A 22,641-nucleotide genomic window follows, 5' to 3' on the forward strand; every position below is an offset into this window, starting at 1 on the left:
GTCATCCTAATTTATTTTGTATTTATATATGTAGCACATTTTTTATTTTATGTATATATTTTATTAGGTAGATATTTTGTTGGGTTATTTATTTCACAAAATTAACGCCAAAAAAAAATCAATATCTCAATGTTTACCGAATTTTCCAAAATTTCTAAATTATTTTGGTACATATCGGATATTTCAACATTTCTGGTATGGCAATACCGATCTATACCAGAAATTTAAAAGGTTGGTAAAAACAAACAAAAAAAATCAATATTCTAGGGAAAATTATCGATATTTTTGAAAAAATTTTGGCACGTACTCATACTTTATAAAAAAATTGAAAACTTTAAAAAAAAAAAAAAAGTATAACGGTAAAGGAACACATATTGTGGAGTGTCAGGTTAAAAAAAAAATTTAATATCTAGTCTTTATCATATATGAAATATCAGCGACTCCAACTAAGTTATGCTTTGGCCTTTTGTTTGGGGGAGAAGTTTTAAGTACCCCAAATCAGCATACCTATCTAAAAGCCATTTTACATTCTAAAATTGATGAAAATTTGACAGGATACTAACAAACTGAATTGAGTATTTATAAATTAAAAAGTTGCCTCTTATTCATTCATTGCAAGTTGGAACAATCTTCTCCATTCTCTCAACCTTGATGATTTCCCAATCCCCCACAAAAATGTGTCCATTCACTAAAAAGCTTAGTATATTTTAGTAGAATTGATGATATGAGGAGACAGATTGAGAAACTTTCCCCCATAATGGAACATGTTTTCTCCACCAAAACTTGTTAAAGGAAATGTAACATGTTATATCATCTAACAATTTAGTTAGATGAATGATGATCATAAAAATTACTTATCAATTTAGGAAAGTAAATAATAAATTCATTTATCCACAAATAAGTAAATGATGAAAACTACATTGGAACAAGCAAGTAATAACTGCATCTATAAACACAATCCCCCTACTGTGCAAGAATAAGCAAATTGCAACAGATACTTTAAAAACAATAACATGTGAACGCATTCTAATCTACAGCTGGATTCCTTGAAGACGGAGAACCAAAGAATGCCATGACCAAGAAGGACTGCTGAATTCCTTGCGCAAAACTTTCATAAGTTCATGTTCAAGTTAAGCATTTGCTCGGAGACAATCAATGACAGATTAATCATTTTGGGAAGTTCAAAAAGATTTCTAGCTCCATATCTTACTATTTAGAATATAATACACTACAAGTTTCCAAGAATTTCTTGCATGTAATGTCAGCTAGCATAAGAAGAGTACATACATAGTTTGCATTGAGATATACACTACATAATAACTATACTTTCATCACTAACTTTTGGATAAAGATGCTTCAAGCTTTTCTTTCAACTGTATCGCAGCTGCTTCCCCTCCTTGAGTTCTGATGGAGAAAGTATGAATTACCTTATCCTGTGCAGTTGAAACATTTGCCTCTTGAGCTGCAATTTGATGTTCTCTCAACACTTTAACGATTCCAGAAACCGGGTGAATATCCAAGGGGCAACTCACTCTCACAACTGCATCGTCCTGTCTAGCCTGAAAATCGATATCTTGCAGTGGCAACTGTGAGCCCTTAGCCATGTTTTTCTCAGTTTCCAAAAGCTTGATCTTCTTCTGGAGATCAGTGATATGGGTGATAGCATCACCAAGTAGAGAAGCCTTGTCCATTTTAGAAATGTTAGGAACAACAGCTCTCAAGGCGTAAAATCTCTGGTTAAGCTTCTCCCGTCTTTGCCTCTCCGCTTCAACATGATTCAGCGGTTCCTCTCGCCCATTGGCAGGCTTTCTCCCTCTTTTTCTAGGCTTCCGCTCGTCTCCAAGAGGCGAGGATGACTCTTCATTAACCAAATCTATAGAAGAAACTCTTGCTTGAGAAGTGAAATTCCCAGGAACCATTTGACCTAACTGAGGGTACATTTTTGCCTCGTTAATCTCTCCCACACCACCATTCGAAGAATTACCATAAGCATGATTCGGCCCAAGCGCCTGCACTTCATAAGAGTCAGAAGTGAAACCAGAATCATCTTCCACCTTCGGGGAGAAACTAATAGTAATCGACTGAGATTTCGCATCCCCCCCTAAGCTCAACTCACGCCCAAAAATCTTCGGTACCGCCTTAGCCAATCCAGAACTAGATTCTCCAAACGTCGCCCGTACCATATCCAAAAAGCCCTGCTCTTCCGGCACCATCTCCATCGAACCAAGCTCAACAACCCCAGCCTTAAGAGGCACAAAAGCAACCGTTTGAAAACCCGCCAATTTAGCCAGAAATGACCTCGATTCATACTGCTTCAAACAACTACCCGCATCCGAAGACCAAGTCGGCTTACTACACTTAAAAGAACTCCCAGGACCATACTGAGAATTAAAACCAAACACATAATAAACCGAAGTCAAGTAAAGCATATACAAATCCGAAACTTCATCCAATTTCTTATAAACATTCTCAATCGAGTTCGATCCACCCCAGGAAGCATGAATCTTCCCCAACACCCTCCTCCTAACCTCATCTCTCTCCCTTTCCTGCTCACTCCTCGGACCCCCAACCGGATCCTGACAATGTCCCTCCCCATATTTCAACACATACCCACCCGATTTCAAACCCGCAACCTGCCACAAAATCACATAATTCCACCTGGAACCCTTAACAATATGACACAGCCTTTGATGAATACCCGTATCCATATTAGGCGGAACAATAACATCGGAAAAAACATGTTTAGAAACCGCTGTACTAAAAAACCCAACAGCATCAGTTCCCAATACAGACTCCAACATAGCTTTGTCTTCTTCATCCTTACAAAACCTCCCACCCGCCATCTTTGTACTCTCACTTCCTAGAAATTGAAACTTTTAGAGGAAACAAAAACCCTAAACAGAACCCAAAATTTGCATAGAAGGAAAAGATTAAGAGTTACCTGAAACAGAAAGAAATTAGGGTTTATAGAAATGAAACTCAGAAGAACTTCATTTCTGCGAGATCTAGTTTCAGATCTCAATAATCAAGTGCTCAATGCCAATAAATAATTTTTCATTTTCATTTTTTTTTTGTTATAAGATATTTTTGTTATTTTTATTATGAATATATTCTCTAAATTTTGGATACTGAATCTTCGAAATCATGGATTTTTTGTCGTTGGATTAGAATCGGACGATTGTTATCTCATGTTCTAAATTTAATGATGTTTTTATGCTGAGTATATAAAGTAAAACACACACTAGTCACGTGAAACGCTGTCGTTTTATAATTTGAGATGGAAGAGTGCGTATTATTCAAGTTTTGTCTGAGTAAAAGGACAAGTCCTTACAAAGGTGTATTAACATGTGAGAGATGCTTTTAGGTGTGGATTTTGATGCCAGTGTCACGCAAAATTCAACCTTCACAACAAAATTATGTTTTTTTTTCTTTTTATGGAGGTTACAAATATGCCAATAACCATGAATTCAAAGCTCTTGAACGTGGGGAGGGTCTACACCGCAAGGACATCAAGGAGAAAATTATACCCTGTACCCCTACTATTATCCCAATACCCCTACCAAAAAAAATTTCGGACAAAATTACCCCTGTATAAATAGTGAAAATTACCAAAATTTTCACTTTTTCACTCATTTTCACGTTTTTGAATAGGGAATTTTCTTGCCCAAAAACCGGATAACCCAGCCTAGTGAGTTCCGGTTCATCAGACTTTGAAAAAGTAAGTTTTTTTTTAAAATATCTTAGCCGAATAACCCAGCTATGGGGTTTCCGGTTCTGTTTGTTTTCTCTTTTACATAGCCGGATAACCCATTGATGGGGTTTCCGGTTCATTTTGTCTCAGCCGGATAACCCAACAAGGGGGTTTCCGGTTCTTCTAGACCTAAGCCGGATAACCCAGCCTTTGGGTATCCGGTTCCTAATTTTTTTTTTTGTTTTTTTTGTTAATATCATTTTATTTAATTGTTAACTATTTTATTTTTTGTTTTTTAGTGGTTCGAAGAAGAGGAGGTGCGATTGACGGAATGCGTCAAAGAGGAAGACAACGTCGAGAGGCTGATGGCGAGGGACAGCAGGGAGCTGCTCCTGAGGTTGATCCGCAGCATCCGGCATTTCCCGGAGGACCTACGGATACATCATTATTGGTTAGATATCAGAGGCACGTTGCATATCATTTATGGTTGGGCGAGGTACGTAAATATTTTCTTAAATGTTTTTTTAAATTACATGTACTTATATATTAACATATATTACAAATTATTTTCAGGAGAGACGACCAAAGCCGACCTTAAAGGTTGCTGCACATGGCAGCAAATTAATAGGATGGGTTCCGGCAATGCTCCCAAGGCAGATGGAAAATTGGTTAGTTGCATCTGGCCTTTCATCTTTGCAGCATACTAGTTTGTCGAGGGTAGATACGCATCTATTATCTACTTTTGTTGAGAGATGGCATCCTGAAACATCGTCATTTCATATGCCGTTCGGCGAGATGACCATCACGCTAGACGATGTTTCTTGTCTTCTTCATGTACCGATTAGGGGCCAGCTGGTTGACCCCGATGTTGTTGTCACCGATTATGATGCTATCCATCTAGCTGTTGAGTTGTTTGGTGTTTCGCTGAGTGATGCAACTGCAGAGGCTTCTGCTGTAAGGGGTCCTTACTATAAATTAGATTGGTTGAAGCAAGTTTTTGAGCAACAAAGAACTGCGAATAACTTTACAGGCGCTATGAGAGCATACATGATGTTGCTATTAGGTTGTACCATTCTTGCCGACAAGACGTTTACTCTTGTCGAGGCAAAATATCTTCCACTTTTGAGAGATTTGGATACTTGTGGAAGCTATTGCTGGGGGGCAGCTGCACTGGTTACTCTGTATAGATACTTAGGGGATGCCTCATTTTATTCATGCAAGCAGCTTGGCGGTTATGCCTCTCTTCTTCAGGTTTAAAATTTTACTTATTATTTAATTATACTTAATATCTAATATTTTAGTTTAATTTAGTTTATTATAATTTAGTTTAATTTATAATAGTAACTTTTACTTTTGTTTCAGTGTTGGATTCATGAGTACTTTCCAACTGTTGGAAAGAGAGGTACTTCTGGGTTATTTGGCATTGATAGTCCGATGGCTAGGGCGATGAAATGGGAATATAGGCAGGGGACGCAAAAAGTGGCTGACATTCGAGCTATGTTAGATCAGTTGACTCCTCACGATATTGCCTGGCGCCCTTTTGAGGATCATCGGGTGCACCGTCCTTTTGATGATATCTGTTTGTATCGGGGTGGTTTGAAGTGGTTTGGTACTGTAGTTCTATATTTACCTGACAGATGCTTGCGTCAGTTTGGATACAGACAGTACATACCGACTGCTCCTCCTAATGTAGACACACTTGATGTGGATGTTGAGTGGGCTACATATAGGCAGAGTGTGTTGCAGGTGACCCGATCCCACGATGATCCCCCAGCTGCGTTTGCCACCATACCATATGAGACAGAAGATGATTATTTGGCGTGGTATTATACGGTGTCACATCCTATATTGAGAGCACCAAGAGGTGATCAGCCGATGGAGGTACCAGTGCCTGTCTATGACGAAGGACCGTCAGACCCGAGATTATCATATATATCTCATGAGCTTAATCATTACTTACAGCGTTATCAGGCTGTTCCTGAAGACGAACAGTTTCTGGAGATATTTAGAGCACTCAGACTTGCACAGGGCGGACCATTACCTAGGGAAGGTCCAATTACTTATGACCATGAGTCTGATTGATGTCACATTTTATGTTTATATTTATGTTTTAGTTTGAGACTTATGTATTGTTATGAGACTTGTAGACGTCTGTGTTATTATAAGACTTATAGTTTGAGATTAATTATTTATAATCCATTTGGCAACATATTAAAATCCAATAGTACTAATGTTGTAATATCATAAAATCAATCTAAGTTGACATGTTTTGGTAGTATAGGCATTAGCCGTTGCCAATGTTGTAACCGCCCGGCAAATCCTACCATCCAAGAAGTTGCATCTTTTGTGCGATATTTCGTCCAATCAGTTGTGACAGGTGGCAACGGGAATCCTTCATTCATGTTTACCTGCACACAAAATAAATATCAGAAAAACACGAATAGGGATTGAATGTACGAAAAATGTGTTTCTAACTACCTGAACCCAATGATTTCCATTGACAAAGCCGATACAGTAAATGGATGCATTAGGTGAATGTGCACTCGTCATAGGAAAGTAACTCAAACTAAGGTGACCTAAAGAGACGAGAACAACATTATACCGATTAGCTATTACATAGCCCAACTCAGGTAACGTCATCCATTTATTTGGTGGTTGTTGACCTAAAGTTTCTATCACCAACGATGATCTCACTGTTGGAAGGCGTTGACCAAATAAATCCTCATACAACTTGCTTCTAGGACCTATAACCTCTTTCTCCAAATCCCGACGAACCATTGACCATCCATCTGTGCCATAACCATGCAAAGATGCAATGGCTCTAAAACCACAATTTCCATCATCTCTTACATCAACAATGTCATCAATAAATGGTCTGATGTAATCTGGAAATTGTACAATGTATTTATCAAATTCTCTATTTTTTGAGGTTTGGGATAGTTGTGAATATAACCTCTTTGAAGATTTTTGAGAACTCAAATGTGATTGATCAACATACTCATATCCTGAAGGATCACGATAAACATCATATCCCACAGGTCTCTTCCCTTTTTTCTTAACCCCTCCTTTGGTTTTAATTTTTTCAGGCGGTGGACACATCTTTGTTGTAGTTGGATAAGCAATCTCACACACTCTGCTTTTTAATGCTCTTTTTCCGACAACATCTAATGACCTCCACATTTTCCAAATTTCATCGATTGCATTTGTCATGTCTATTTCTGATCCATCATCTGCATCTATATCTTGATTTCCTTCCATACTTAGTTTCCTCCAATGAATATGAATAGCCTCAATTGGTATCGCATCACCACTCAATGTATATCTCCCTAACTCACAAGCACATGGTAACCCATATACTTTTCTATGAGTACATCCGCACTTTGGCGTATCGGTACCCACCATGTCAATCCTCAACCACTCTTCAGCAATCTGCCTCAATGCAGCTCTTGATACTGAACCACGCAAATTTGAATAAAAAGGACTAGTATGTGCATGCTCAACTTCATAAAAACTCTTCTGAAATGAAACTCTACTGAAATGAAACTTCCAATGCGCAGACTCCACCCTTTAAATTAAAAAAAACAACTAATTATCTGTAATATTAATATAAAGAAACAATGTCGATAAAATCACATAAACATACCTATTTGTTGTTGTGTTGCCCAAATGTAACACTTGATTGATCCATGCTTCGACAAATCGATGTCTGTGCGGTGTCAACCACGTGTCATTCACATAATCAATAAAACCTTTGGAGTCAACACATGCATCCTCAAGTTGTTTCAACCGTTGATGGTACTCCATCTCATCACTAGCCTTTATCAGTTCAAACCACATTTTCTCCACCGTTTCTCGCATATCATCCACAACATGTTCCTTACACCTTGATTTCACGTTTTTGTTGATGTGAAATCGGCAAAGCAAATTAGCTGTCTTTGGGAATATTGTTTCAATGGCTTTCATTAAAGCAAGATCTCTATCAGTCAAGATTACTTGAGGACAATTATCCTGCTTGATAAACAACTGTTTCAACTTATCCAATACCCAACAAAAAGTCTCTGTCTGCTCAGATTCCATATAGGCAAATGCAACAGCAAATGTTAATTTAGTTGATGTCATACCAACTATTTCAAACAACGGTTGCCTGTACTTGTTTGTCTTGTATGTGCAATCCATAATCAATACAATAGGAAACATATTCAACAACTTCACTGATTCTGGATGTGCCCAAAAAATATCTCTCACAACTTCTGACTCATCCTTTTTCCTACTCCAGTAAACATAACCTGATTCTTCAACCAACTTGAGCAATTGTTGCATTTTTGTTCTAGGACCCCTTATGTCTTTTTGTATCTTACTCTTATGTTTGTATATTTGCGTGATCCGAGTGACATTCTCCGGGTCACGCTCTTGCAATGACAATAATATGTGTCTTGGTGGAACATGGCGTTTTGTCAAATCAACAATATGTTGCTTATCATCTGTATTTAGTCGACTTACGAAAGCATGACCTTCAAATCTATCAGGTAAGTCGTGGTTGTGTACTCCGCATTTTACATCGATCTTCCATCCAGAACCATCTTTCGACGGTGTTGACCTAATTTTGAAAGGACAACCACATCTCTTACTAGCACTTTGGGTTTCGCTATCTGTTTTTTTGTATTTTCCACCTCTATCACAACCAAATATTAATTTATCACTTCTTCCTCGCTTGCCTGTTTTGATATCTGAACGAGCTATTATAACTGTTACTTTATTCCTGATTCCAACGTCCTTAATCCAACTTATCGCCTCTTCTCTTGTAGCAAATTTTTGACCAGTTACAAAAACATCAGTTGTATCCACACATGTTTGAGTTACATCGCATTTCTTCAAAGGAGGATCCACACCTAAATATATATAATTAATTTAGTTTAATATATAATTAAAAAAATTAAAAAATTAAAATTAAAGTAATTTTAAAAAAAAAGGGAAAAAATTAAAAAAAAACAAGCTCCGGAATACCCACAAAGGGGATATCCGGTTGGGAAAACTTGAAATATAACAAACCGGAATACCCATCCATGGGATATCCGGTTGGGAAAATTTGAAATAAAACCAACTGGAATACCCATCCCTGGGATATCCGGTTGATGAAAGTTTTAAAAAAACAAACCGGAAAACTGCATGTTTTGTTATCCGGTTCAGACGACGTAACAATCTCCACTTCTCTTCGTACAAACAGTAACAATGAAAAAATAAAAAATAAAAAATAAAAAATTAAAAGTAAAAAAGGATAAAATTGGAATTTTAAAAAAATTGTCGGGGTATTGGGATAAACGTAAGGGTACGGGGTATAATTTTCCATCAAGGAATGAGTGAATGGATTGGAATACTACTTCCTCTCTCGTAACTTATCCAAATTATTGATCATAAATTTGTAATTTTATACTGGTTAAAATTTTAAAATAGATGGAATAAAACCTTTTCCACGTAGTAGTATTAAAAAATCTAATGAAGTTGTCAAAAAGATATTATACATTTATTAAATTAATTTTATTAATACTTTAGAGTAATTTATAGAGTAATAATTAAATAACATGATAAAAATAATAATTAATTATATATTAAAAATGAGATTGAAATTCGTTTTGAGGTAAATTTTATTTGTTAAAATAAGGAGTGTTCAAAATCCAAATGATCCAATAGAAAATTGCAAAATCGAACTAAATTAAATCGAAACCATAAATAATCGCATTTGGTTCGGATGTGTTTGAGTCATTTTTTAACAAACCGCACGGTTCGGTATGCGGTTTGTATTTTACAAACCGAACCGAACCAAACCAAACTGCATTATGTTACAACCCTCAAACTTCAATTAACTTATATTCAGCTCAAACTCAAACCTATTATGCCTTAGCCTTACAATTACAAAGGATTTTCTCTTCCTCACACTTAAGGTTTCAGTTTAAGTCTTCTCAAATTTTTCATAGCGGTATTGCACCTTCTTCTCATCTTCTTTTCCAAATACATATCACATATTCTTTTCTAGTCTTTCATCTCTTAAGTTCTTTCCTTTTCATCTTATTATTTTTATTCTACTGTTCTCTCTTTCAATTACGTTTTTAATGTTCTTCTTATCTAATTGCATCTCTTCTACTATTTCTTTTTCATCTTCTCTAATATTTCATCTCTTTTTTTTTTCTATTTCATTATAATGTTTTTAATATTATTTTATGCTACTATTTTATGTTTTTTATTCCACTTTTATCTAATATTATTTTTGTATATTAAATAAAAAGTTGTTATCCAAATATGATGAATTTTGTTTTTATCCGATAACGCATAAATGACTAAATACAAAGTTATGTTGTCATCAACATGTGTATGTATGGCTCAATAAATTTTTGTAAAAAAAAACGAACCAACCAAACTAATTCAAACCGCATAAGTTTGGTTTGGTTTGGTTCATTTTTATTTCTAAAAGCCAACCAAACCAAATCAAACCGCACACTTTTTCCTCTTGCGGTTCGGATGATCTTTTACGTTAAAACCGCTCAAATCGCACCGCGAACACCCCTAGTTAAAATGATACTTATTTCAAAATTATTGAGAATAACATTTACTTTGAAAAAAACTATATTTGTTAAAAAAAACACTTATTTTGAAACTATTTTGGTGTGGAATAGAAGATTAATGATGTGTTATTGTGAAGCTCTCCGGTACATTTGTGCAAGTTCCTGGTACGGTGGAACGGGGATGTGTCTATAATGTTAACACTCCAACACTCGAAATAATGAGGTCACAAAGGTGTAACTTTGCGAGAGTGAATGAAAGTGTGTACATGTTATGGTGTCAAAACGTTATGGCGATTAAAATTGTCCCCGATGAGTGCAATGTTAATTAAGGGAGATTATTGGATTGGATCCAGCAGCTTAAAATGAGCAAGCGACTTCATTTTCGCGTGTGTCCTCTTGGCGAGAGTCCACATGTTCATCAAATTTGATACACTGGTGTATTGGATTAGGTATTCTCGTATTGGGTCGGTCTTATTAGGTATTTTAACTGCCCCGAAAAAGTTTCCTCCATGTTCTTGTCTCCAGGTATGGAGCCATCATTCAGATGGAAGCATACACGGGCCTTAAAGATTGTTTTCCTTCGTTTCCTTTAAGTATCACGATAAGTCCCCACCTTAGAGACGGGGTTGGAGACTAGGCAGGGCAATGGGGAGGGACGGGGACGGGTTTTATCTTTCCCATACCCAAACCCAAATTCTAGTGTGTGTGTGCGTGTGTGTGTTTTCCATTCATTTCTCATCTCAATGTCTCTTGCATTCATCTCAGTTTCTCTCTTAAATCCTTTAAAAATCAAGTCTCATCCAAATCCCAACTTACCATTTCTCCATATCCACACTTCAAGTTCAACATTTTCATCTCTGTATGCTATAAAGAAGGGCATTTGGCTTGATTTATGTGTTGGGTTTAGTGAAAATGTGGTAATTTGATATTCTTTGTTCATATTTAGCTCACCACTCATCATGTCACAACAAAATTAATTAGAAGTTGCAAAGAACAAAGGCTTTAACTGTGTTTCTAAGCGGCCAAGGGGTGAAAGTTTAAGAGCCCATCAGATAAATGATATGGTGTATGTCCTTCACAAGGTTCGTGAGGTAATTCTAGAAGAAGAACAAGTTTTCTACAGACATAATTTCTTCAACAACCCATACAATAGAAACAACTTCATTACTAAAGTTGTAGTAGAATAAGAAGGTTTGACATTCTTTAACTTCTTTGAAAGACATAAGTTAGCTACTTTTTTGGGTAGCGCCGTTCATGGTACGTTTCCTGAGAAAAAAGAACCAAACCAAATCATAGTAAAATTCACTCGAACTAAACCGAACCGTTTCAGTTTACTAAGAACTGAACCGAACTAAAATCATTGGTTTGGTATACTACATCGAAATTTCGAACCATATCAATCTACTTGGCTATTCAATATATGATCCAAATCTTTTCTCTGATATTCCTTGAATGGTATCTCTTTTATTGGTTTAGCCTGTTTTGAGCATTGTGTCATCTATGTGAACTTATGTGGATGTTTAATTGTGTTTAATTGTGTTTCATTGCGTCATGTTTTTCGTTTTATCATTTTTTGTCCCTCTTCCTTTTATGATTTTTTTCAAAGAGAGGAAAGGGTTTCATATGAGCTTGCTCATGCAAATGAGTGTTAAATGCAAGGGGAGCATAACTCTATGAGAGTAACTCCAATACTCATATTTTTCCAAGCATAGAAAAGGAGGGAGATTGAAATTGCACATGCATTATATCAGTTTACTCTTGGTTTTGATGATTTTCCTTTAGAAATCTATCTTATTTTGAGTTTTCTCATTAATCTCCTCACTCACAAAGTCAAAATGGGTTTCCAAGCATAAAATGTAGGTTTGAATTAAGTGACCCTTAAATGAATCGAGTCAAGGAGATTCATGATTCGAATCAAAAATTTATTTTTGCTGAATCGATTCAAAGCAAGTTGTAAATTGATTCAAATGACATTTTTTCAAATCCATGTGATCTATGTTTTTGTGATCCAATTCACACTTAGAATTGAACCAATTCATATATGACAAATTTAAGATGAGATTTCCTCTATTTTGTGATCTGATCCAAACCTTCTTTTAAATTGATTCATTAGCTAGATCTTTATGGCATGTTCTCATTTTGTTTTTGTGATCAGGATCATGATTCGATTAAATAAATCTCGTGATCATGATTATTATCAGGATCATGATATGATCATTTAAGGTAAATTTTGAATATTTTTTAAAAAATCAAAATTAACTTTAAATAAGATCATTTATGAATTTTTGCACCAAATATGTGTTATCTCTCAAGCAAATATATAAAGGTTATTTTCATTCTAAATAAAATACATATAAAAAAATGGCTAAATACCCTTTTTGGTCCCTTAAGTATACCCCGGGGTCCATTTTGGTCCCTTATCTTTAAAAAGTTCCAAAGTGGTCCTTTTATTATTCAAAAAGGTCCACGTTAGTCCTTTCCGTCCAATTTTCCCAAACGGCGTCAACTTTTGAGTATGTGGCATCTGACATGGCACATGTTTGTACGTGTGGCATCTCTTTAACATCAAAGGTAATAAAAATTTCCAAAAACATTTTAAAATTTATCCTAAGCTAGGATTCGAACCCAGGACACATTGATTGCAGCACAACATGTTTACCACTATACCACTTCACTTTTTGTAATGTAATTTACAAATGAGATATGTGTACTGTAAAAGAGCAAGAAACCCAGAAAAAAGGGTATTCATCACTTTCATCGCTTTCACACTCACACTCAAACATTATTATACTTTCAGAAAATGGATATTTTGTCAAACAAAATTAAAACCTAGTAAGAAATCCAGCAAGAAACCCAACAAGAAAAAGGGTATTCATCACTTCAACTCAAATCTATTTCCCACTTCACACATCTCGCCAGCTATTCCTCACCGGATTTCTCCGCCGCCGGCCAGAATCCAACAACAACAACACCAAAAGATAACCCCAACCTCCTCTCTTTGGGGATGGTGATTAAAGAAGACTGGAGAGATGAAAATGCTATGGGTTAATGATTTTGGTGGTGATGATAACATCACATTGATGAATATGCTTCTGGGTAACGTGTTGTTGATGATGATGAACAAACATAACAAAAAAAATTGAGTAATTAAAGATAAATAAGTTAGGTTGTTTTTATGTTTTTAGAGATAAATAAAATTGTGTTGTTTATGCTTTTAATTATTATCAATTGTGTTGTTTTTATGCATTTAATTAAAGATGAATTGAGTAATTAAAAATAAAAATGTTTATGGAAAACGTGTTTTTGATTTTTGATTTTTGGTTTTTTTTAAAGTGTCAAAAATTAATTTAAATAAAATTTATATTTTAATAAATATTAGGCTTAATAACACTTTTGGTCCTCGTGTTTTGACCAACTCACGAATCTGGCCCTTCCATTTTAAAACAGAACAAAGTAGTCCTTGAACTTGTCTAAAAGATGCAATACTGGTCCTAACCCCCAGTTCCACTCCAAAAAAACTGATGTGTCCAAATTAAGGGACTGACTAGACATTTACACGTCATTAAAACTGAATATTTTATTTAATAGTATTTAATTTAACATATCAGAAAATAAAGAAAAAAAATTATAACAAAAAATCATATTTAATTGAATTCTTTTCATTATCTTCATCATGTTCATAAACACTGTTGCTAGAAAGGGACTAGGGTTAGAGATTTGTGACCCATTCACGTTCTTTTTTCCCTTTTCTATACGAACGGCGCTGCGCCATTTTCCCCCGTCCCCGATTCCGGCACGCCACCCTCCGTAAACTCTTCTTCTCCGATCAACTTCTGACAGACAAACTCTCCCTCGCGCAGCCTCAAATCTCGTCCTCCTTTCTTTCTCGATTCTGGCTTTCTCGTTTCTCTCTTCTCCTCTGAGTTGCGTTGTTAGCTTTGTTGTGTTGGGTTTAACATGCAGGTTTAAGGATGATGATGTTATTTGTTGCGGTTCGATGATTCTGTGAATCGGTTTGGTTGATATTTGGCTCGGTGAGGAAATGTTTTGTGGTGCAGTGAAATGAAGATGATTGAATTTAAGGGTTTTGGTTCTGTATTCTGCGGCTGTGTTTTGCAGATGATGAACAGTGATCTCCCCTCTCTCCGACGTCTTCTTCTCCGATCTTGATCACCTCTCTCAATCTCTAGTCCGTGCGTTTTTGGATTCGTGTCGTTGTGGCTCGATTGTTGTTGAATCGTTGTTGTGATTAGCTGCTGCAAGTTGTTTTGAGGAATGGAAGATTTATGTTGTTGTTGGCGAGTTCAAAGATGGTGATGGATGTTGCTTCGTTTGAATTCATGTTGAACAGATGATGCTTTTGTTGACTTAATACAGTAACTTTCTCTAACATGAAGCTTGAAGGAAGAAAATGAAAGAAAAGATGAAGATGTGATTGAAAATTTTAAAGAAGAAGGAGGTTATTTTATTTGAGGAGATTAGGGAAGATATTATAATTCTGAATTAATAAATTACATCAATTATTTAGATGATGAATTAATAATTTATATTCCAAATATGCAATGCCACGTAAACAAACATTTGGCCACGTCACTTAAAATTTGGACACATCAGCTTTTTTGGAGTGGAAATGGGCGTGAGGACCAGTCTTGCATCTTTTAGACAAATTCAGGGACTGCTTTGTTCTGTTTTAAAATGGAAGGACCAGATTCGTGAGTTGGTCAAAACACGAGGACCAAAAGTGTTATTAAACCTAAATATTATTATATAATTAGAAAATATTGTGTTTACATTTTTTTAATAACCTTGAGGATAAATGAAGGCCAAGTCACATGCCAGCTTACAAACAGGTGCCACGTCAGATGCTACTGGATAAAATTATTGACTTTGACTAACGGTTTGGACGGAAAGGACAAACGTGCACCTTTTAGAACAAATAAAGGACCAGTTTGGAACTTTTTAAAATTGAGGGACCAAAATGGACCCAAGGGTATACTTAAGGGACCAAAAAGGGTATTTAGCCTAAAAAAATCAAGTGATATAGCTAGAAACACAACATCATCTCTTTCAAGCCTCTATTTTCTGTTGTTGAAATTGCTACGAAGACCTGCAAAATAAAAACTGATGAGATAGTCTGAGACGTGCTGACCGCACTGTCCTCAAGGATTTTCCGCGTATTATGCTAATCCTCCAGGATTTAACAGACTCTTCTCGAAAAATCAAGGATACAGAAACTTGCAAGAAAAATTATCTCCAAAGAGATATTGTCACCCAAAATACGTTAATTTTTTAAAAGAAGACTCTGGTAATTTTTCTCGTATATCTCTCTAATTTTCCATCTCAAAAAACTATATTTTTAGACCGGTTGTTTTTTCCTTTTAAAAAGAAAACTTTCCTATAAAAATTATTATAGGCATTTAAGACCCATTCCACTAAATGGAACGTTTCACATAGTAAGGTTGACGTTGGCAATCAAAAAATCAATTGGATTCAAAATCAAAATCATGAACATAAATATTCAACTTACAACAATAATTTTATTGAATTAAATTTACTATTAAAAACAAATCAACCAATTCACCATTCTTGACTGTCATTAAAGATATTCAATAAAAACATTCTAAAATATTTTGATTTATTAACTGCTGTTATGAAAGCACACGGTTAATTTTGAAAATCTTATAGCCTTTCATTTGTCATTATATTAATCACATGGAAACAAAAAGTAATGAATATTATTCCTATTCATAATTAACATATTCATGAAATTTAAAAATATGGATGAATTAAAATATTTTAATTATTATTTGTAAATGAAGGTTATATCAAAATAATTTCTAACTGACTTTAATAAAATATTTTTAAAAAAATTTAGTTACTTCTTTTATTTTTATTATTTATTTTTTAATAATTACAACAATCCCCACATATTAAAAAATAAAAAATATTATAAATTATTTATTTTTGGGTTAACAACATCGATGGATGCCTCAAACTGGTGTAGCAAGTTATATGAACCAGTTCTAGAATGATAATACTTAACACATCGTGACATTGGTGTAGCAAGCTATATGAACCAAAGACACTTAATGTATGTTAGAGGTATATCACTCGCATCACACCCCCACAGTTCTTGCTGTTGACGTTGTGGTGCGCTATTAGGCCGTGCGCGTGACTGGCTTTTCTGATGAGTGCTCTATAGATTTTGCCAAGATCCATACAAGCGGCCCCACTTAACACTCACGTAGGTGATTTCATCAAATGTATGCTGCAAATCATACACCACCCATAAGGGATATGAAATTCATTAAAAACTACAAAAGTTTATCCTCTATTTAATGCAGTTTCTAGCACTTTCTCACTCACACCATAAGAAGGAGACAAAGGAAAATTAATTAATTAATTTTTGGTGCTAGCAGAACTAACAAGTAACTTGTTATTACCCATATGAACCTTCTTCATGGGACCTCCAATCACAAAGGTTGGGTTCCCATCACTTGTTAATTTCAATCAACTTAAGTCCCATTCCCCTTAATGTGTCACAAATTACTTTCCTCCCAGGGGCTTTGTTAGAGGGTCAGCCAAGTCGACTTCTGACTTCACATAATTGATCGATATAGTTCCATCTTTTAACAGTTGTTTTACTACATTATGTCTCAATTGAATATGTATATTTTTACCATTGAATGACTTGTTCTTTGCCATGGCTATTATCGATTGACAATCACAATGCAACGACACTAATGGAGTTGGTTTTATTCCTAAAGGAATATTAGCTAAGAGGTTTCTTAACCACTCAGCTTCACTACCAGCCGATTCCAGAGCTATGAACTCTGATTCCATAGTTGATCTAGCAATAATGGATTGTTTGACTGATCTCCATACAATTGCACCTCCACCGAGTGTAAACACATAACCACTAGTAGATTTTGTCTCATCTGAGTCAGATATTCAATTAGCATCGCAATATCCTTCTAATACAATGAGAAATCCACTATACTTAATACCATAATTTATGGTACCTCTCAAATATTTTAGAACTCTAGAAAGAGCCTCCTAGTGATCCTAATTTGGGTTATATGTATATCTACTCAATCTACCTACTGCATATGCAATACCAGGTCGAGAAAAATTCATTAAATGAAGTAAGCTCCCAATAATTTGAGCATATTGAGTTTGATCAATATGATCACCTTTATTCTTCTTTAATTGAGAGTTAGCATCATAAAGGGTACTCACCAACTTTGAATCATAATGACTAAAATTTATTAGAAGTTTCTAAACACAATGTTCTTGAGATAGTATTATACTATCATCCTTCCTTATGATTTTAACTCCCAATAATACACTCGTTTCACCCATGTCTTTCATTTTAAATTTGGAAGCAAGAAAATTTTTAGTCCTAATTACAATATCAATACAAGTACCAAAGATGAGCATGTCATCAACATACAAACATATAATCACACATTCATTATTCACAAATTTAGTGTACACACATTTATCAACTTCAATTGATGAAAATTCGTCACTAATCAAAACTTGATTAAACTTTTCATGCCATTGTTTTGATGCTTGTTTTAAACCATATAATGATTTAAGAAGTTTACAAACTTTATTTTCTTGACCAGAAACTACACATCCTTTGGGCTGTGACATATAAATTTCTTCTTCTAAATCTCAATTTAAAAATGCCATTTTTACATCCATTTGATGAATAACCAATTTATAAATAGAAACAAGGGCTATTAAAATACGAATCGAAGAAATTCGGGTTACTGGAGCAAAAGTATCAAAAAAATCAATATTTGTTTTTGAGTAAAACCTTTTGCAAATAATGTAGCTTTATATTTTTCAATAGAACCATTAGGAAAATATTTTTTCTTAAAAATCCGTTTACAACCAATTGGTTTTGCTCCTTTCGGTAAATCTACCAAAATCCATGTATGATTTTTTGAAATTGAGTCCATTTCAATTTTAATAGCTTATTTCCAAAATTTTGCATCAGGAGAAGAAATTGCTTCATAAAATGTTTGAGGTTCATTGTCAACAAGATATGTATAAAAATTACTTCCGAATGATGTCTCGTTTCTTTGTCTTTTACTTCTTCTTAACTCATCACTTGAATTTTCACTTGAAATATCTAAAGGTGTTTTATCAACAACACTTTCAACTTTAAGAGGAAAAACATTTTCCAAAAAATCAACATTTTTAGTTTCAATAATAGTGTTATTAGCAAGTACATCACTTTTAAGAACAAGAAATCTATATGCAGCACTATGTTCGGCATAATCAATAAACAAACAATCAGATGTCTTAGAACCTATTTTCCTTTTCTTGGGATCAGGCAACATGACTTTTGCTAAAGACCCCCGCACTCTTAAATATTTTAAATTTGGTTTCTAACCTTTCCATAATTCATACGGTGTTTTACCGGTAATTTTATGCGGAATTCTATTTTGCAAAAAACAAGCGGTTAACAAAGCTTCACCCCAAAGGTTGTCTGGTGCATTTGAACTAACAAGCATAGCATTCATCATTTCTTTTAAAGTCCTATTTTTAATTTTAGCTACTCCATTTGATTGAGGGGAATAAGGGTGGTTACTTCATGAATTATTCCTTCTTTGTCACAAAAATCATTAAAAGAAATATACTCTCCTCCTCTATCGGATCTAACTCTTCTTATTTTTCTATTTAATTGATTTTCTACCTCATATTATATAAAATAAAATTATCAAATACCTCCTATTTATGTTTTAACAAATAAAATTTAGTGAACTTTGAATAATTGTCTATAAAAGTTATATAATATTTATTTCCTCCTCTAGATACAGTTTGCTTTAAATCTCCTAGGTCGGTATGAATTAGACTAAGAAGATCAAATTCACGTTGCACATACATACATGTTTTCTTTGTTAATTTTGATTCTAAACATATATCACATTTACCAGATTCATTGTTATTTAAAGTAATCATATCAAAACTTTGCATTCTATTAATATAAGAATAATTAACATGTCCTAGTCCAGCATGCCATATATCATAAGAATCAATCAAGTAAGCAAAAGAGGAAAATTTATTATTCATAACTTCAGAAATGTTCAACACAAAGAGTCCCTGATCATAATAACCTTTTCCCACAAACACATTATTCTTTGTCATTGCAATCTTGTCGGATTCGAATGACACTTTAATCCCACTCTTGCTCAAAAGAGCCACATCAATTAAATTAGTCCTAATGTGAGTTTTAACATAACTTTTCCTTTTCCTGAAACTCCAACAGTTCGAGAATCACCAAGATAAACTTGTTCTTCTTCATCCCCCACAGTAGTGTAGGAGGTAAAGGCATCTTTATTTACACATATGTGCCTAGTAGCCCCAGAGTCTACTACCCATTTGTTCACATCAGTCACAATATTTGCTTGAGCAATGACGGCTGCAATAATATCATCTCCTTCAGCCAAGTTAGCCTTAGGAGGATTGTCATTCCTCTTGCGATATCTGCACTGAGGTGCATGATGACCTGGCTTACCACAAACATAACATTCTCCTCTTATTTTTTAAAGTGGGATTAGTAACACGGGGAATAAAATTTTAATTATTATTATTATGACCAAGTTTATGATCGGGTTTGTGATCGTACCTCTTTTTGTGAAACTTATTCTGAGTATTATTCTGGACCAGATTTGCTCGAGAAAGAAAACTTTATGCCTTTGCAGCCTTGCTCTCCTTTCTGTTTGTATCCTCGATAATGATGTGTGTGATCAAATCTGCCAAAGGTAATTGCTTTTGCTTGTGTTCGAGTTGATTCTTGTAATCCTTCTAGGATTCCGGTAACTTCTCAATGAGAATTCCAGCAACAAATTGATCTGGCAGAGTAATGTTTTCAGTTTTCAGTTCTTCCAACAACTTATTGTACCCGTTGATCTGAAACTTGATATCTTTATCTTCATACATTTTCCAATGGTAGTAATTCCCAATAACAAATTTTTGTTTTCCAGCATCTTCGGCAGTATACTTTAGATTCATCGAATCCCATATCTCTTTTGCATCCTTGTAAGAGTAGTAGACATCGAAAAAATCGTTAGAAAGATTACTTAATATTGTGTGTCAGCATACCTTGTTTGCACGTGTTCATTGATCGATAACTTTTTTAGTTGCAGACGACGCTAGTTTTAGTTCGGAGAGAGCCGAGGCAACACCGTGCATGTCAAGGATGGAGTGAACACGCTCATACCATCTGCGAAAATTCTAATCGCCGAAAACTTCAATCTTTGACACATCGGGGAATGGTTTTGCGTAGTTAATCGTCGGCACAACAAAAGTTGGTTGTTGTGGAGTCTTCACTAGAATTGTCTTCGATGGCCATAAATCCTTGAGATTGTTGTTGAAATTGCTACGAAGACCTGCAAAATAAAATCTGATGAGATAGTCTGAGATCTGCTGAGCGCACTATCCTCAAGGATTTTCCGCGTATTATGCTAATCCTCCAGGACTTAACAGACTCTTCTTGAAAAATCGAGGATACAGAAACTTGCAAGAAAAATTATCTCCAAAGAGATATTGTCACCCAAAATACGTTAATTTTTTAAAAGAAGGCTCTGGTAATTTTTCTCGTATATCTCTCTAATTTTTCATCTCAAAAAACTATATCTTTCAGACATGTTGTTTTTTCCTTTTTAAAAGAAAATTTTCCTATAAAAAATTATTATAGGCATTTAAGACACATTCCACTAAATGGAACGTTTCACATAGTAATATTGACGTTGGCAATCCAAAAATTAATTGGATTCAAAATCAAAATCTTGAATATAAATATTCAATGTACAACAATAATTTTATTGAATTAAATTTACTATTAAAAACAAATCAACCAATTCACTATTCTTAATTGTCATTAAAGATATTCAATAAAAACATTCCAAAACATTTTGATTTATTAACTGCTGTTATGAAAGCACACAGTTAACTTTGAAAATCTTACAGCCTTTCATTTGTCATTATATTAATCACATGGCAACAAAAAGTAATGAATATTATTCCTATTCATAATTAACATATTCATGAAATTTAAAAATATGGATTAATTAAAATATTTTAATTATTATTTGTAAATGAAGGTTATATCAAAATAATTTCTAATTGACTTTAATAAAATATTTTAAAAAAAATTAGTTACTTCTTTTATTTTTATTATTTATTTTTTAATAATTACAACTTCTTCATCTTGTGCATGGAGAATAATCAACCTTTGTGTGTGTGTGTGTGTTTGTTTGTTTGTTTGTTTGTTTGTTTATGTGTGTGTCTATGTGTTTGTTTGTGTGTGTGTGAGTGTGTGTGCAATGTGATGATGATGATTGATTGTGAGGAAATATTAGTTATAATTGTTGTTGAATTGTGTAGTTTTCAAGATGTTTTATCTACTAGTGGAACTCAAGATTAAAGTTCCTTAGAAGAAAAACAGAGAGTTCTTCTCCATTGAAGTGGAGTTTTTTGTATCTATCAACCTATTGAAGAAAGGATTAAAGGCTTCCATGCAGGATTGAGTGAAGATTGATGTGGTGTTAATATTGAAGTCCATAAAATGATGAAGATTGGGATCAAATTAGTGATTAAAGTGCTAGTTCTAACACCCCGAAATCTAGAATTCTTTATTTTAATGATTATTTGTGATTTATTGTGAATATTATGTGATGTGTGACGATATGTTGTAGGGTGTAGATGATAATTAGAAATCATTTAGGTTTAATAATCTTAGTTTACGTTATTAGAATAATAATAATAAGAACTAAATTAGAATAATAGAATAATGAGGTGAAAGAAAGAATAAGGGCATATTGGTAAGTGTGGGCGATTAAGCGAGGGTATGATGGTAAAATGCTAATTAGGGACAAACAAATTAATAGAAAAAGGAAAATATGGGTATGAAGGATTCATTCTGTTTGATCATGAAAAATTGAGAGAACATGAAAAAAGAGGCTAGGCCAGAGGAACCAAGAGGAGACAACCATCCCTTAGAGCTTGAAGAGAGATTAAACTTGCCAAGAATTCAAGGTAAGGGTGGGTAATTGTGGTTGATTATAACTGTATGAGGGTAGGATAGATGTAGGGTTTTGATTCTTGTTGATTGTTGTTAATTATAATGATTAATGATGAAATTGATGAAAACCCATTGATATTGATGTTGGATGATTATGTTGTGTGGTGTTGTTGATGATAATCATTCTTCCGTATCTTAATTGTTTGATAATATATTCTTGAATCATATGTTGAATATATGAATTGATGATTGCATGATGTATTTATGATGTTAGGATCTCTAAACAGGTGTTGTAGGTTGTTATAAGTGTTATATAATGGTAGTATTTCGAATTATGAGGATGAGACTTTTTA

At 34.3% G+C, this 22,641-nt stretch overlaps 3 protein-coding genes across 3 annotated transcripts; 1 reads left to right on the forward strand and 2 right to left on the reverse strand.

Annotated features, from left to right (window-relative positions):
- Window positions 1-1,109: 1,109 nt before the first annotated feature.
- Window positions 1,110-3,095, reverse strand: LOC131621673 (transcription factor bHLH3-like). Its single transcript, XM_058892701.1, has 2 exons — window positions 2,942-3,095; window positions 1,110-2,860 (listed from the first exon to the last, which is right to left on the reverse strand). Exon 2 carries the CDS (start codon window positions 2,841-2,843, stop codon window positions 1,335-1,337), a length of 1,509 nt encoding a protein of 502 aa, XP_058748684.1. The 5' UTR covers window positions 2,844-2,860; window positions 2,942-3,095; the 3' UTR covers window positions 1,110-1,334.
- Window positions 3,096-4,022: 927 nt separating this feature from the next.
- On the forward strand, window positions 4,023-4,817 carry LOC131621627 (protein MAIN-LIKE 1-like). Its single transcript, XM_058892664.1, has 3 exons — window positions 4,023-4,187; window positions 4,265-4,645; window positions 4,755-4,817. Exons 1-3 carry the CDS (start codon window positions 4,023-4,025, stop codon window positions 4,815-4,817), a joined length of 609 nt encoding a protein of 202 aa, XP_058748647.1.
- Window positions 4,818-5,940: 1,123 nt separating this feature from the next.
- On the reverse strand, window positions 5,941-18,602 carry LOC131621628 (uncharacterized). The gene is made up of 6 exons (XM_058892665.1): window positions 18,320-18,602; window positions 16,929-17,186; window positions 7,937-8,580; window positions 7,335-7,849; window positions 6,170-7,256; window positions 5,941-6,099 (listed from the first exon to the last, which is right to left on the reverse strand). The coding sequence occupies exons 1-6, from the start codon at window positions 18,600-18,602 to the stop codon at window positions 5,941-5,943; spliced, it is 2,946 nt and encodes a 981-aa protein (XP_058748648.1).
- Window positions 18,603-22,641: the final 4,039 nt, after the last annotated feature.

This window comes from Vicia villosa, unplaced genomic scaffold (assembly GCF_029867415.1).
Source record: "Vicia villosa cultivar HV-30 ecotype Madison, WI unplaced genomic scaffold, Vvil1.0 ctg.000010F_1_1, whole genome shotgun sequence".
Classification (NCBI taxonomy): Eukaryota; Viridiplantae; Streptophyta; class Magnoliopsida; order Fabales; family Fabaceae; genus Vicia; species Vicia villosa.

Excerpts from the sequence above, each read along its gene's own strand:
- LOC131621628 (XM_058892665.1), bottom strand. The coding sequence starts at position 18,602 with ATGTTGCCTGATCCCAAGAAAAGGAAAATAGGTTCTAAGACATCTGAT. Across the intron at positions 7,257-7,334 it reads GGCAACACAACAACAAATAG|GGTGGAGTCTGCGCATTGGA; the intron begins GTATGTTTATGT and ends TTTAATTTAAAG. Across the intron at positions 6,100-6,169 it reads ATGGAAATCATTGGGTTCAG|GTAAACATGAATGAAGGATT; the intron begins GTAGTTAGAAAC and ends TTTTGTGTGCAG.
- LOC131621673 (XM_058892701.1), bottom strand. The coding sequence starts at position 2,843 with ATGGCGGGTGGGAGGTTTTGTAAGGATGAAGAAGACAAAGCTATGTTG.
- LOC131621627 (XM_058892664.1), top strand. The coding sequence starts at position 4,023 with ATGCGTCAAAGAGGAAGACAACGTCGAGAGGCTGATGGCGAGGGACAG. Across the intron at positions 4,188-4,264 it reads ATCATTTATGGTTGGGCGAG|GAGAGACGACCAAAGCCGAC; the intron begins GTACGTAAATAT and ends AATTATTTTCAG. Across the intron at positions 4,646-4,754 it reads CAACTGCAGAGGCTTCTGCT|GTTGTACCATTCTTGCCGAC; the intron begins GTAAGGGGTCCT and ends TGTTGCTATTAG.